At 42.9% G+C, this 16052-nt stretch overlaps 1 protein-coding gene across 1 annotated transcript in view; it reads left to right on the top strand.

Annotated features, from left to right (window-relative positions):
• The window catches only part of LOC142391371 (beta-1,3-galactosyltransferase 1-like), a 115589-nt gene extending 99926 nt beyond the window's left edge, over window positions 1–15663 (top strand). The window contains exon 3 of the mRNA XM_075477142.1: window positions 13514–15663. Within this exon, the coding sequence (XP_075333257.1) occupies window positions 13777–14763 (987 nt within the window). The 5' untranslated portion in view covers window positions 13514–13776 and the 3' untranslated portion in view covers window positions 14764–15663. The remainder of the gene's footprint in view (window positions 1–13513) is intronic.
• Window positions 15664–16052: the final 389 nt, after the last annotated feature.

Raw genomic sequence — 16052 nt, 5'->3', positions numbered from 1 at the left:
ACCCTCCACCTGGCATCCGCTCAGCTCCTGAGTTCAACAAGGCCACCAACAGCGGCTCTGTCAGCTCAAAGTGGAATAAGATGCCCCCCCCCCATAATCCATCCTTAGATGCTTATGGGAAGCTAAGGATTATTTAGTTTGATTTCACAGACTATGCACAGAATACACTCATCTCTTTGAAACAAGAGAACAAAAGTCGTGAAAAGTGGTAATTTTGAGCCTCTTAGGCAGTTATTGCTGGCCAGTCTTCTCTTTATGGACTTTCTGTCTCTGTGGATATTCGGAGTCTCTTGGTTGTTGTTTAGTGTCTCTTAGCAGTTGGTGGTTGACTTGAGCTCTTTGTCAGTTGTTATGTTGTAATTTTTGGTAGATTTATGTCTCTATTGTGGTTAATTAGCGTCTTTGTTGTCTTTAAGTATTTGATCGTGGTAATATTGCCTGTCTGTGGCTGTTTTAGTCTCATGGCGGCTGTTTTGTGTCTTTGAGGTTTTTTTTAACTCTTTCGTGGTAATTTTGTGTTTCTGTGGCTGCTTTGAGTCTGCGGTTGTTTGTGTTTATTTGCCTCTAAAATTGTATTTTCTCATTGTATTTTTATAACTGTCTTTACCCGAACATTGCCCACGTATAATATTCTATATGTTCTCTTTTTGAGAAAATTCTCAATGCCTAATATAATATTTCTCCACTTCCATTCACTAAGCCTCCCCTGAAGCTGTTAGAAGCCCCCCTGAGGAGGCCTGCCTCCCACTTTGAAAACTTCTGACTTAAAATATAAAACCACTTTGCTTTTGACATCTAAAGAGTCACGGGAAGATATCTGCATGTGAGCAGAATTCTGTTAAGAACCAACTTCTATTTTGCCTGCATTGTCTCCGCTTTTCACACCGTGTGTGTTCTCCCCCAACATTATCGCTGCAGCCCAGAGTTCTATGTGTTATCTAGACAGGTGCGGTTGTCTGCGACCTGCAGTACAACGGGGGCACGTTGAGCGTATTCCATGCTGTACCTGTCTGCTAGCGTTGAGATGATGTTCCTGATAACTCCTCGCCCCCTGATAGAGGCTCGGCCTCAGCAGATGGGTGGAGGAACAGTGGTGGACTACTCAGTATGTTACAGTAAGGGCTGGTGCTAATGCTCCGACCCCCCTCAGCTCCTTCCAGATGTTTTCATAAGTGAATTAGCTGGAGTGAATAATGTGTGTGTCTGTTCACGAGTCAAGACGTCAATTAGCTGCATTGTATTAGAGCTTGCAGGGGGGACTTTTCGACTAAAACTTATGCACAGAAGTTTTTCTGTCTGTGTGCAGATTTGTTTTAGTGCTTATTGTTGGCAGCAGAGCAAAACTCCTTCTGGTAAGCTGATCTTTTAATGTTGCAAAGCTACAGCACAATCCATCACACACTCAGAACACTGTGCATACTTACTTTGTACGTATTTGTGCTTTACTTCTATAAAGAAGCATGTTTTGTGTTTTGTACAATTTTTACTTTAAGTCTTTAGTGATGGACGCTGGCTATATATCAGTAAAGACACGATTAACCAATGCATGCCTGACCTTGATGCTTGTTATTAAGATCTTATGTCAAAATATTAATTGAATCATCTTACCAGCCAGCAGGAAGTTCAGCAGGAAGGTAAGACGAGCAGCAGCCAGCAGTAAAATGAACTAATAAGGCTGTTTTAGGCAGAACCACTCCTTAATTGCAGCTTTTCTTTGGAAAATAATGCCCAAATGATCATTCATCTTTCTTTAAGTAGAGGCGGTGGTGTACTCAGATGTGATCCAATTTTGAATGCTAAGTATTTAAATTACCCATTTATGTCTAGAATGGAACATCACTTATTCAAAAAAAAAAATCCTCCAATCCATCACCAGGTGAAGTGGCCATTTCTTTGTCAGTTGACGGTCGGATCATCTTTTTTGGATTGAAACACTTCACATGAATGGCGTAATTGGCATGCAGCTCACATCGCTAAGTGCCTGGTAGATGGGGGGGCCTTTTTGTCCTCGCAGAAACTGCTGCCATTCGAACAGCGGAGCATGATGGGAGAGAAGTGATCACTCACAACGGTAATACGAATTCCTCCATCTCCCAAAAAGATCATTTGGAGCCGTGTGTCTGAATCTCTCCAACCGTCTCTCGCTTGTTATTATTTCTTCTTTTGTGTTTGCCGCGCGTGTGTCTGCATCTGTGGTTTGAATTTGGTGCCTTTGATGGACGTTTTTCTTCCAGAATATTGTGCACTTACATATTATGAATGGCAGATTTACAGCTATACTGATGGATGCACTGAAAGCAAAATAGAAATACAAAGAAACACTGTGAGAGTCTACCCAGAGATACATAGGCTTGTCAGATACTTGCTTCCGCCACAGGCTGCTGTCATTCTTGGTTTATTTGTGAGTACTAACCAAAGGTTCCTCTGCATGTTTTGAGATATGCGAGTCAAAGATTGCCCGACATGACTGAAAATTAACTCTTTCCAAGGTGAGTTTTACGCAGAGCGTAAAATATTCTGTTGTCAGGTCTATAAACTACCATAATTTCAGTGCACAGCGTTGAGTGGACTGTATGTGGAAAGTAAAGAGGACTTACCAGGTCTTCTCACTCGATTGTCTCTTTAGTGTAAGGCATTACATAACCGCTGCATTGTAAACAGAAGGATGCTGTAATTTCTTCACTAACATCATCTGAGAGGATCCTTGGATTTGGACTTGAAATAGGTTTCAGTTATAAACCCTGTCTAACAATTTAAGCAGCTAAATTAGAAATTAATTCATTCTGTTTGAAACTTTTGTTTGCCGATACTATCTCATGCTGGCTGTAGTTGGTTTGTGCTTATAAATGCATGTGGTAAATGACCTGCAGTGAACACCTGCTCCAGATGGAAATGTTTTATTTTCTTTTTTTATCTTCAACCAATATGCAGCTGGGTTCATAACTTTAAGTCGCCAAGATGACTGCGTGACGCTCTGTCAGCCGCAGTGGCCCCTTTAACACTGAGAGTAGGGACTGAGGGTGGTGCAGCTAAATTAAAATAAATGGACCGTTTTATTTCATCATTAGACCCCCGTGATGACTTTGGACATAAAACTGCAGGATTTACCACATCACTGAACTGTCAGATTGGTTTTGAAGGGACACCAAGACATAAGGTTTCGGACAAACTGATCATAAGATACTTGGAAAATGGGTGAATTTAGGTGGAACATTATCTCAAAACCTTTTGGAATGAAAGCTTGAGCACAGACGGATTCAGCGGTAGATTAGGGCAGAGATCTCAAAGGTGTGGAGCTCGGTCATCTGAGAGGGACTCTCACTTGAGGTGGTTTCAGCACATTAGCAGGTTCTGATGTTTTGGGTCTTGTAGGGAAGAAGGGTTCTGGGGATATGTTGCTCCTGCCATCCAGTGTGGGATAAGTAAAGGAAAATCAATGGAAGGCTAGTTTGATGTGGGTATGTTGATATTTTAACCAGGGGCTTATTTTGTACAGATGTTACTGAGCCCAGTTGACCTGTAATCATCTTTGAATCATCAAGTGGAAGCACCCAAAGCAGGGGCTCATGTGAGTATGTACCAGAGCAGTGTAAAAGTGCAGAGAGTGTGTGCTCAGCAAAACTGTGGGCTGGATAATGTAAAAGTTTTAATAAGCGACCAGCGTTATAGGCTGCCCACGCTCTCTCGTGGCTACATCTGACTCTCTTCATCAATACTATTATGTCTGACTTTTACAGCCACACCTCTGAAGGTTATTCCCACCTTACTCTTCCATATCTGTCCTTTTACCCCTTTTATGAACAGAAAATCCTTGAATTTTATCCTCTCCGCATTAGAGCTCACAGCTGCTGCCTCAATGTTTAATTTTGAGTGCTGAGTATGCATCAGAGGTGCGGCCATAATTCATGTGTCGTCTTCGAACCCTGTCCCCACTCAACCTGCCCAGCACTGAGCGGGCATGTCGCAGAGCCAATGTCACCCAGTCGGACAGTGAAATGTATTACCTGCATGAATCAAGTTGTCATGTACAATTTATAAGGGAGTTTAGCATTCAGGGCACAGGTCTAGCTGGTGTGGAGAGCTGGCTGAAGATGTTTGCAGTGAAAGCTTCCTCTGACAACCTCTGCAATGACGAGTAATGAGAGACTGCAAAATGAACCACATGGCTTGTTTATCTCAAGTCTGTTATGATGTCTATTTGTCCATTTCCTTTGCTTATACACCCACTTGCACCACAACACTTGGACATTATTCTCTGCTTTCTGTTTTTTTTATCCTGCATATACAGTCATGTAAAAAGAAAGTGCACGTTTGATTCTAAAGTTTAAGGTATCAGGACATGATAAAGAATATCACCCTTTCCAAGGGCTTGATATGAAACATTATGAAGCAGTGTATTAGAAGCAGTGTGTGATTAACGACATCCCATGATTCTTTTCTTTTTCAGGCATTCTGTTGTAGATTTGCTGCTGTGTTTGGGATCGTTGTCCTGTTGATGACCCTCTCTGGGCCAGGCTTTAGCTATCGGACAGATGGGCCCCATATTTTGACTCTAGAATACTTTGGCATACAGAGGAGTTCATGGTGGACTCAACAATGTGTCCAGTTCCTAATAGATGGGGTGGACTTAGTTTTTCACTCTCTGCTTCTGCATTCTGGTCTAGTTTTTGTTAAGTAATCACGTGTGATATGCTGCCGTTCATCTGAAGTGTAAGACCTGGTAAGAATTTTCACATGGAATTTCCCTTTGGGATAAATAAAGTATTTATCATGTAGCCGTGTGAAAGTTGGAGGAGCAGATCAACACAAAGTGTTGTCTGGGAAGTTTCAGGTAGTTCAGAAAACCAAATTGACTTTGACAAAGTTTGCGGAAGCACTATGATGTCCTTTTCAGCAAGTGTCAGTTCTCCAAGAATTGTTTTTGCATCGCTTGGCTATAAACTGATATGCCCTTGCACAGTTTGGACTCTGAAGTGGGGATGGAGCATCAGGCTTCTGCACAGCAGCCAAATCTGTTGGCTGCTATTGATATCCCATTTCCTCTGTCATTCCTAAGCTGCTTTGCATTCAGAGGCTCCCGCTCAGCCCAGTGTCCAGCTTGTGTCCAGCAATACTGATTACGTGATTGGTTGTGCTGCTCCTCAACAATCATTGAGTCGTTTTATTGTGCAGCAAACAAAAGTAGAGTCTAACTGTGCCTCTTTCATTTCAGTTGGGATGCAAACCGGTTTGGCTGTAGCTGCTGATGTCCTTATGCATTATTCCTGTTCATGAATGTTTGGAAGTTGACATAATGGGTTTTAGACTCTACAGAAAATTGGAGGAAAATGGGATCAAATACTGAACTTTCATTTCAGTCTTAACCGGTGACAATTATAAATCCTCTGTTAAGCTTATTACCACCTGAGCAGCAGGAGCTCGAGATAAGGTGTTGAGCTTTGGGCCAGAGACCGCCCATGTCAGCATCGGTGAGAAAAATGTGTGCATATTTGATGTTTTTTAATTAAAATCGTGAATATGTGATCTGCAAAAAAACCTTGAAATCTATCACTCAAACACAGTGGCACATTACTCAGATCCTGCCGTGTTCATGCTCGCTGGCCTTGAAGTCTGTTTTGTTTTGAGGGTAAGGGTGTTTGAGTTGCTCCCCTCAGGCAAGCAGTTTGCTTTGCAATCATAAAGCATACAGACACATTCTAATAAAATATCACACTCACGAGAGTCATTGGAGTCAATTTTTTTTTTGTATCCATTATCCACTTGTGTATTTTTTTTTGTGTTGAATGCTATTTACAGGCCATGCCTCGCTTTCAGATACTATTACCACATCATAATGCTGCATTGTAAAGAAGTGAACATTCTGACAGCATTCTTTGATTCAGCAGTCATAACAACCACAACTGATGGAGGCGGCTTTCTGTTTTCCTCTGTCAATCATTAGATGTGTAATATGGAAGCAGGCAGTGAGAATGTAAGATGTCAGCCCAGAGATCGAAATATGATTTATTTACCTTCAGATGTGTCTGCCCCGCGAGCTCGTCTCTTTCTACACATGTGCCTCCAAAGCAGCACAGACCCACGCTGCAGTCTGTTTTCCACTTCTGTGCTGCCTGGCTCCCTCACTGACTCACATACCCACAGCCTTGCCCCCCACCCTGCGAGCAAAGTCAATCCACGCTGCACTAATGGCGGCAGTCAATTATTGGGTGCAACATTAAACGAGACCGAACCTCCCACATTTCTGTAGCCTTCGAGCTTTTTGCACTGCCTCATAGAGGTCACTTGATTGTAAAGGCAACGTAGCTGATTGATGATACTCTTCTTTTAAATGTTCCTGTGACCCCAACCAGAAATATGATATAATATAAAATTAATTAGTTTTTTCTTTCTGTATAATTTGTGGAGCCTGCTGGTCTTAATTAAGTAATCAGTAAGAAGTAACCAGTGCTGGAGCTGCATAATGGGATCACCCGCTGGAGAAGGGCACGGAGTACTGCCCATGATCCTGTACAAACTGCAGTCTGGTGTGTGCATGACGACACATTTCACATGAAATGGGGCATGAAATGAGCATGCGCTCTTCCCTGGCTTACACACTCACAGATGGCACTCTGTATTTGGACGGTCCACGCAGTATCAAACTTCAGCTGACACATGGACCCCTGCAAACCAGGGCTGATGACGAAATATTTTGCAACTGCAGGCCAATACATGGATCCAGACACCGAGGATTTGAATGTCTGTTACTTGGACGTGAGCAGTTGATGCTTTGATCCCTGTAGGTTGTAGCATAATGCTGCCTGTGTAACTACAACAGCCTTTGAAAATATCTGAAATGATGTCACACTGATTGCATCATTGTAATCATGGCTAAGGAGAGGTGAGATTATTTACCCAGCAGTAATTTTGGCTCAGAAAAATCAACCTCCTGGGTTTGGGAGGGGAATCGTGAAGAATACTGTTTTGAAAATGTCTATAATGGCCTTTTGTGGCAAAGCGCTCCTCACCATTCCTCATTTTTATGATTTTGAAAGGATCAGTGAGGGCCTCTCCCTCCAAACTCCCTGTGTTTTCACCAGAGGAAGCGTTCCTGGGAAGCACTATCCATGCGGATACACTTCCTAGGGGTACAATTAAACCGCAGGGAGCCCATCTCGCAATGACAGTCATCAGACTCAGCCCGGTCGCTGGCAACAGCTTTCTGTTGCAGGAAAGGGAAATGATGAAAGGCCCAGGCATCGGCTCACACTTGTTTGCCTCAGCATACCCCGAACTGAAGCTCGAGGGGGGGAGCCGGTGAGGTTAGAGAGGGCCGGGAGATCTTTGCTGTGACATATCCAGGTTCCACCCAGCAGCCTCTGCCACGTGATGTCCTTTGTCAAAACTGAAGATTATTGATTTTATTTAGTATTCACTGCTTGTATATATATTAAAGTCCAGAATATGAAGAAAGTGCACTCGTCAATACCACTGTATTATAAATCTGCAGACACTGTGACGGCCCGAGCTAGATCTGGGAGACGACACAGAAAGTCCGCTTCTCTTGTCGGTGTGTAACACACAGCCAGCTTGTTTTGTTCATGGATTTGTATGAGTGAGACCACTCACTGTTGAGGAGTAAAAGTGTGTAAAAGTAAATGTGTTGATGCGACTTATTTTTAGATTCTCAAAGCTGAAATGCTGAATAAAAGGTGCAAACGATCCATGTGATAAAAATCAAAGGAAACCCAGGTTATTTCAGTCTGAACACTTTATCTGCAAGGTCTTTGGGTTTCCACTATTGAATATTATATTGACCAGTCCTCCCTTCTGCTCTGCATAGTTATGTCATTTTGCACATTATATGTCCTAGCTGGAAGTTGGACGGGTCATTGTGATGCGGTTCAGTGCTTTTTAGAGGAGACAGCGCCAGGCTTTCTGTCGCTGCTTGCTCTTGTTGCTGGTTTGAAGCATTAGAGACTTTCGGCAGGCGGAAGAGATTCCATGAAAGGGCATGATTGGGATTATAGGATCCAGTTATATTTGAAGCTTGATTAAGACCAAAGGTGGGGACATTCTACAGGTAATGCTACAAATAGAGCTGTCTTCAGTTTGAAAAATACTAACATTGAATGGACTGCATTTACTTGATGCTTTTCAACGGCTTGTTGACCACTCAAAGTCAACAAGCCGCATTCACCCATTCTCACACATTCGCACACACTTTCTTGTCTATACAGAGTTTTTTATCCCACTCATCATACATACATATGACACACCAATAAATGCATCAAGGGCAATGAGGGTTTCACTGTGTTGCCCAGGAGACTAACGTGTATTCAGAAAGAGTCGGCATGTGGAATGAGCGAAGCCGGAGACTGAACCATCAACCTTACAGTTGGCAGACTCTCTGAGTCTGAGCCACTGAGGGTTGATATTGACTGGCTGCAGTGTAGAAATTTAGCCAGTTAGTATTAAGAGAACAACAATTAGACACAACAACACGCTACTATTGCAAAATGTAGGTTTCGCAGTTAAACAGGAACAAGAGAGTGGTGACTTTTTCGTAGAATTCACCCCCCCCGACAACATCAGGTCAATTTCAGAGGAACTGTCAAAGGCACCTTCAGACACTGTTAACATTTGAAGTTTCTAGTTCTGCATCAGCACCTTTTAGAAAGAAGCTTGTGGAGGAAGTGCAAAAAATTATACCCTGACAAAGACCTTTGTGATATGAGTGAAATCAAAGATACTGTTGAACTCAAGACCTCAGTTGGGTCCATTTGACTGTTACTTTTTAGGATTTGTATGACTCTAACAGGCCCACCGAGTTTATGAGAATGCTTTGACATTCAAAAACACACTTAAGATGTTGGGCACTTTCGCCTGAAATATTACCTTATCAAAATAGTCAAGCGTTTGACGTTGCAAAGCAATTTAAAGGCCGACGTCTCTGCCACGTGAAGTTGATCATAATATGGAGTCAATGTGGGGAGTAATGGAGCAGCAAGCGGTGCAGAGGAGTTCAGCACTGGCTGCTAAATTGCCTTCCCATGAGGGGGGATACGTTCAAAACACTTAAGCACTTAATGCTCGCATGCATTAAACTGACTGCATTTCTTCTCCTCAACATTTCCTACCAGTTTCTCCTTTGCTCACTCTTTCATTCCTTCTGTCTCACCATGCTGTCATGGCAACCAATTTGGACGAGCGGATTCTGAGCAGTTAGTCTTGTTAATGGGTGTTGAAAAATAACTGTAATTTCGTTTTGTCTGATTTTCATTTTAATACATGTTTACACTGCAGTGAGTGTTTGAGTTATTAGCGTGCTTTTATCAACAGGGCTGTCATTGTGCATTATGAGCAGTGTGACTTGTATCCAATTCTAAGTCAATTCTTAATCTTTGCATTCATATTCTTATTTCCTGTCACGTCACAACACATCTTAGAGTTCTGACTTGCCTAACCTGAACTGTGGTGACCTTACATTAGATGAGATAATGATGAGCTACCACAAGGGCACAAAGGGAAGGCAAAATGCAAAAGGGAGCTTTTCTCATTTTTCTCCTTATTAGTTACAGACACTTAAAGACCATGGTAAATCCAGTAATTTCACCTCACAATGGCTGCGCAGAAAGATAAAAGTTCACAGTTTGAATATCACAAGGCTTTTTTCTTTTCCTTTTTTTTTTCACCTCACCTAAAATCTGGCTATAAAATAATGTGAGCAGGATTTATGATATTGCGACATTATTATTCAAAGCACAGCTATTTTTCCTCACATGCCCAGAGGAGTCCTTCAACTGTTGGCTGCAATTCACTTGAACTTCTTTTGTGGTGCGAAATGAGAGCAGAACAACCACAGGGTTTTATGATAGCGATGTTGTGCTATCAGCAGGAATTTTATTAAATTTATCTTGCGGCCACGACCTGACAAAGAGTCAACTTGCAGTGATCCTTTAGTAGTGCACATTAGAGCAATTAATTTAGTCACTATAGTAAGTTTTATGTGAGGGTTTTTCTCTGGTAAACTGCTCTCTTGGGAAGGGACCAGCTAAAATTGTAGATTGATGTTTATTCAAGTCCCACGTGTCTCTAGTCCAGAGTGATAAAAATGTAAATGTTTTAGTAACATGGAGTGGAACTATTCACCAAATCCTTGAAAATACATGTGTAACCGGATGGACTGGATGGGAGCAAGGGTGCAATAATGGGGCCAGGACAATGGGGGAGCTATGGGATTTGCTGCTGTGAAATACTGGGTTCATGGGGAGAAGAAGAGGAACCTTTAAAAGCTGGGCCTGTTGAGAGCCCGCGGCCTTGGTCTCCTTTGTGTCAGCAGTGGGTAAGGTGGATGGTGTGCAGCTGAGTTTTCTGGTTTGCTTTGAGTAATTTATGTGCTTTTGCTTTAACAAGAGCTAAGTGTTGTGGTTAGTTGAGTGCCGTCATGGAGCCAGAACAGCCTTAAGCTCCGGTCTCCTTCCATATGAGTTTTGCTGTGTTTATTTGGTTTGTCTTGTGTTAGTTTTGTTTGTTTGTCCAGGCCAGGGCGGCCGACCTGTGCTGGAATGCTGCACACCTTCTGCCTTCCCCGAGTGGCTCAGCCTGAGGTCCAGTCGTCGTAGTTTCTGCTTCATGGTGATTTGTGGTGGCCTTTGCCTTTTTTAAACATAGTACTAGGATTAAACTTAATAAAGTAATGCTTTCTTAACTGTTTTAATGTTAATGAACTTTGCCAGTTACTGGGGACTGCAGGCTGTAGCCACTGTGTGCACCTACTACTGGGCCTTTTTGTGTGACAATTGACTTGTGGGTAGCCATTAGTAGTTATTGAGCGCCATGTTTGAATTTAGGTGTAATGCTTGCAGTGGTGTCATTTGTGAACCTGAGATATGTATGTGGTTTGCACTCTCTGTATGGAGTTTATTTATTCCCTGTTACTGACTTGGTGTTTTATCTATTTAAGGTCCCAGTGGTGGGTGGCAACCTCTGACTCCTCCCTCTCATGAGCTTGGTTCTAAATAAATTGTAAACCTTTGGACACTTGACTCTTCATTGTCTTACGTTGGTCGACAGAATCTGGTTACACATGACAGCAGTGTTTTTTTGGGGGGGTGTCCTTGTTTGCTGTTCCACACATTTAAGTTGTTGTTTTATTGAAATGTGAGTTTAGTGTAGTCAAAAAACCCATCAAACTTGACGTTTTATTGTTCCAGTATTAATTGTACGCTAAATGTGATTAGCTACAGTGTGTTCAGACTACATATGAAATGACTGAAAAACATGTTGTAAAATTGTAAACGTTCAGTAACTGAATTAAAAGATGCTTTACAAGTGCAGATTTATCATTTTGTACTTTAACCATTTTATTTAAATCAGCACTTTAGTGCTGAATGACAGAAACACTTATTGATAAGTGAAGAACCTCAGATTACATCCTCCAAAATGATCATACTGTTAAATCAACACCTTGAATAAACTCCAGCAGTTTAAGCTTGGAAGACCTAATTAACTGACGACTGAGTGTATATTCACACATAAGCAAAATAAATAGCTGCAGGATTAACAATTCAGCAGTGTCAAATAACATCTGAATATTAGTTTCTTTTGTCAGAAGCCATAAAAGTAATTAAAAAAAAAACTGTATTCTGTAATATTATCCTAGATCCCTTATATGGCAACAAGTCAGCAGAAGCAGTAGAATGTATGGTCTGTTCTTGCCACGCTAAAGTAGCTCATGCTAACACAAATTAACACTGGCCCACCAGAATATTTCTGTTGGCAGGAACTCTATGACCACAATTAAAATCTGCTGTTCCAAGTCATGACATTCTCCTTGGTGTGAAACGTATTCTGCAGAGGGCGTCTGCTGAGTTCTAATGTGATTGAAAGTGACACGACGGCATGAAATGATATACAGTACATGCCTTTCGATTTACACCAAGTGGAAGTGGGGTCTCAGGATTTCGTGAGGTGCATTGCCAAAGACGGATATTAGTTACTCTGGACGGCACAAAAATGAGTGCAATGAAGTTTTGCAGGATTATGATTCCAATAAAATCTCCTGGAGGTGAAAACAAGCCACGGTGCAGGAAGAAAGGGAAGCAAGGCCGAGGAAAGGCGATGAGGACTTAGTGATTGAAGGGAAGATGGAGTGCCTAGGTGGACTGATAACACTGGAAGCTGCCATTACGTTGAGGACAAAACCAATAAAAAAGGGCATGGAAGGAAGGTAAAGATAGTTCTGTAAAGGAAAGAAGCAGGAGGGTATGGGGAACTTAAAACCAGACAAAAACAATAAAAAAGCCAAAAAGAGGCGGGGGAAGGAGGTAGTGAGATGTATAAAGATGGATCAAGCATCCACTGAAGCAGAGCAGGAGAGAATGATGAAGAAGGAGAAGATGTGAAAAAGCAGCCATGATGAGATGGCTTCTACCAGACCATAAGATTGATGCTTTACTTCAGGAGGAGGAGGAGATTGGAGGAACAAAAAAATGTCCTGATGAGAAAACCATCGTATCCCTCAAGACACAACAAAATCTATTGGCTGATTTAAAAAAAAAATTTAAAAAATGTTTTAAAATGAGCCACTCTTATCACAGTGCTTCCATCTTTGAATGAATAAAGTACCACAGGAATCTTTGTCGTCGTTAATTGGATTTGTACCACTTTTTTTCTTTTCTCTTTTGGTTCATAATCAGTTGTGCATGATCGGTAAGAACAGAGCAGAGCTGCTGTCGCATCATAAGAGATTATGTCTGGAGCAAATGAAAGTCTGTTTGGAAAGACGGATTAAATTTACTTTGGCTTTCAGACACCAAACAGCCCGTGAGGTGCTCACCAATCACTGCCTCTTAAGGCAAGCCGACGTCTAAATGCATAAGAATCTTATAAATGTGTCATACTTTCAGTTCAATTTGTTCTCATAGGTCAATTAAAGAGGTGATTCCAAAAGTTCTTAATCAGAGCCTGTCCAGCTAACAAAGTAGGCTCATTACAGAGTAAAATGTGTTAAACCCACATGCCGAGCTCAGTCTGACATTGAGGTGAGATGGGATGTGGTGAGAGAGTGAGAACCTGGGAAAGAGAGGAAGTGGATATTACTCTTTTCCCCTGAGATCGTTTCACCTTCCCTGCCTTGATCCCTCCCCGTCTCCTTCTCCTACTCTCAAACTGCTGCGGTAGCTCTGATTTTTCAGCTGGTGTTTGCTTCACCTGGGATAAAGGAGAAATGAACAGCATTTGCAAACAGAATCGGATGCAGATTGGAGACGGAGTAGGCCCCATTGTTCCCTCAGATATTCACTTTCTTCACCCTGTAGGGCTCTCATCAAACTCAGTGATAGAATGATAGGCTGTTACCCAGGGTAACTTTATGGCCTGTAATGCAATAGGGAATAAAAAGTGCTGTTAAATGCTTCTTCGAGAATATGAAATACAGCGTGCTCTGTGTTGCACCTCCAGTCAAAATGCTTATCTTACTTCTGATTCATTATGTGGTTATGATTTTTCTCCTTTTTTCCATTTCTTTCAGACGCTGTCACAGAATGGAAACCCTTCCAACGAGCTGCGATGGGACTCAGTAAGGCCGTGGACATGATAAGAAATCAGTACAGTTCTCCTTTTCAATCACAACACCAGCACTAGACAACAGATAGTCTGTTATCTGAAATTAATGTCAGCCGTGTTGCAGAGGCAGCCTCAAGCAGCGCTGCCAGATGTAAGGCAACCCATGGAGGCGTGGCCTCAACATTTCCAACTCTGCTGCCAATGGTAACGCCAACCGAGTGAACAGCGATGCCTTCTAAGGTCTCGTGTTTATACTTGCTGACCGTGGTATGCTGGGCCAGTGCTCTGTGGTACCTGAGTGTATCACGCCCCTCCACTTCCTACGTGGGCCAGATGACTATCCCACTACACAAGTCGCCCAAATTGAACAAGAACTCCACTTTCAGCAACATCCGCACGCGCTCGCTCAACCCTCACGACTTTGGCTATCTCATCAACGAGGCCAAAAAGTGTGAGGCAGAGCCCCCCTTCCTCGTCATCCTGATCAGCACCACCCACAAGGAATTTGATGCTCGTCAGGCCATCAGAGAGACATGGGGTGACGAGACCACATTTCCAGAGGTGCGCGTGGTCACGCTTTTCCTGCTGGGCCGAAGCACTGACGCCGTCCTCAACCAGATGGTGGAGCAGGAGAGTCAGATCTTTCATGACATTGTAGTGGAGGATTTTATTGACTCGTACCACAACCTGACGCTTAAGACACTGATGGGCATGCGCTGGCTGGCAACCTTCTGCCCTAAGGCTCAGTATGTTCTCAAGACAGACAGCGACATCTTTGTCAACATGGAGAACCTCATCTACAACCTCCTGAAGCCCACCACCAAGCCCAGGAGGAGATATTTCACAGGCTACGTGATCAACGGTGGGCCAATCAGAGACATGCGCAGCAAGTGGTACATGCCCAGGGATCTCTACCCTGACAGCAAGTACCCGCCCTTCTGCTCTGGCACTGGCTATGTCTTCTCAGCGGACGTGGCTGAGCTCATATACAAAACCTCCTTGCACACCAGGCTTCTGCACCTGGAGGACGTGTACGTTGGTGTGTGCCTCCGTAAGCTGGGCATCCACCCCTTTCAGAACAGCGGCTTCAACCACTGGAAGATGGCCTACAGCCTCTGTCGCTACCGCAGGGTGGTCACCGTGCACCAGATCTCCCCAGAGGAGATGCACCGCATCTGGAACGACATGACCAGCAAGAAACACCTTAAATGCTAGCAGAGCTATCAGCACATGCCCTATTTGGAGAGGCAGGAAGGAATTAAGGTCCTCTTCCACACGTTTCTCCATAATGGATACATAACTGTACAGCACTTTGCACAGAGCTCAAGGACAACTTCTCGTGAAGCAACCAGGGATTTGTGGTGCTACTGACTTGCTCGGCCAGGAATCTCTACGTTGCAAGGCCAAAGCGAACTCCTCAGTATTATTTAGTCCACTCCAACTTCAAGGTGTTACAGCGCTAACCCAGCTGACAGAATCACAAATTAGGCACAAATTTCGAAACCCCCACGTGGTTGTCTGTCTGTACCAGCTGCACCATGATTTTTACATGTAATTACAAGACGGGAAGCATAAAGGCTTGTGTTAAACTCTTCGTTTTACACAGACTGTCCCCAACAACCAAACTGCAGATGATATAAATGCCGACACACTTCTTTGACCCCAGACTTTCCTCTCGGGTTGATCACAAGCTCTAATTATGAATGTTCTTCATGTATTTTCCGTTGTTGTTATTTCTGAACTAGGTGTTAATGTTGGATATCCTCTCTGGCACTGCAGCTATTTGAGAGTGGACTATTTTCTTAGACGAGATCACAGATCTTTGTACTGTGCAACAAACAAAATAAAAAGGAGCAGATCAGAATGAAAATATAAGCTGCTTGCATTCCCAAGTGAATGTTAACCTCTGTCCATGTGTAATGTGCAGTCTATGTCTCAGGCAGTGCTGTGTGCAGGCTGCAGACTATTCTATTTTCTAGTACTTGAACATGGGAGGACAGCAGAGGTTCTGTGAGAACAGCAGGAGTATATACTGAAGACAAATCGTGCATTTCTGAGTGCTTTCTTCTTTTCCATTACTTGAGATGAAATAAACTGCTTTCATAAGACTTCATATTGTATTTATTACAGAAAACAAGGTAAACACATATTTTCTGTTCACTTTATGCACACAACCTGGAAGATAATTTACCTGCGTGCACATGAGACTTGATTAGTCTGAGGAAAACATGAACTGTAGAAGTGAAAGCATTTGATATTGGCGGCTGTGCACTGCAGCAGCTGGGCTCAGTTTGAAGCATACCACAACACTCGACGCGTAACAGACAGGTGAACGCCGCATGTCGCTCAACTCACCTGGTGGATCTGGAAACATTCCCGTGCTCTCGGCGGGAGTTTCTGTGTGTGGATGAATTAAGCAGACACCAAAGTGGGATCAAATCAAATGAAGCCTCTATCGTTTTTTTTTTTTGTGAAACTACTAAATGCATTAGAGCTAACTGCAT

The sequence above is a fragment of the Odontesthes bonariensis genome, chromosome 11 (genome assembly GCF_027942865.1).
Source record: "Odontesthes bonariensis isolate fOdoBon6 chromosome 11, fOdoBon6.hap1, whole genome shotgun sequence".
Lineage (NCBI taxonomy): Eukaryota > Metazoa > Chordata > Actinopteri > Atheriniformes > Atherinopsidae > Odontesthes > Odontesthes bonariensis.
Note: the sequence above shows the minus strand (reverse complement) of the source record. Positions and strands in the feature narration are given on the sequence as shown.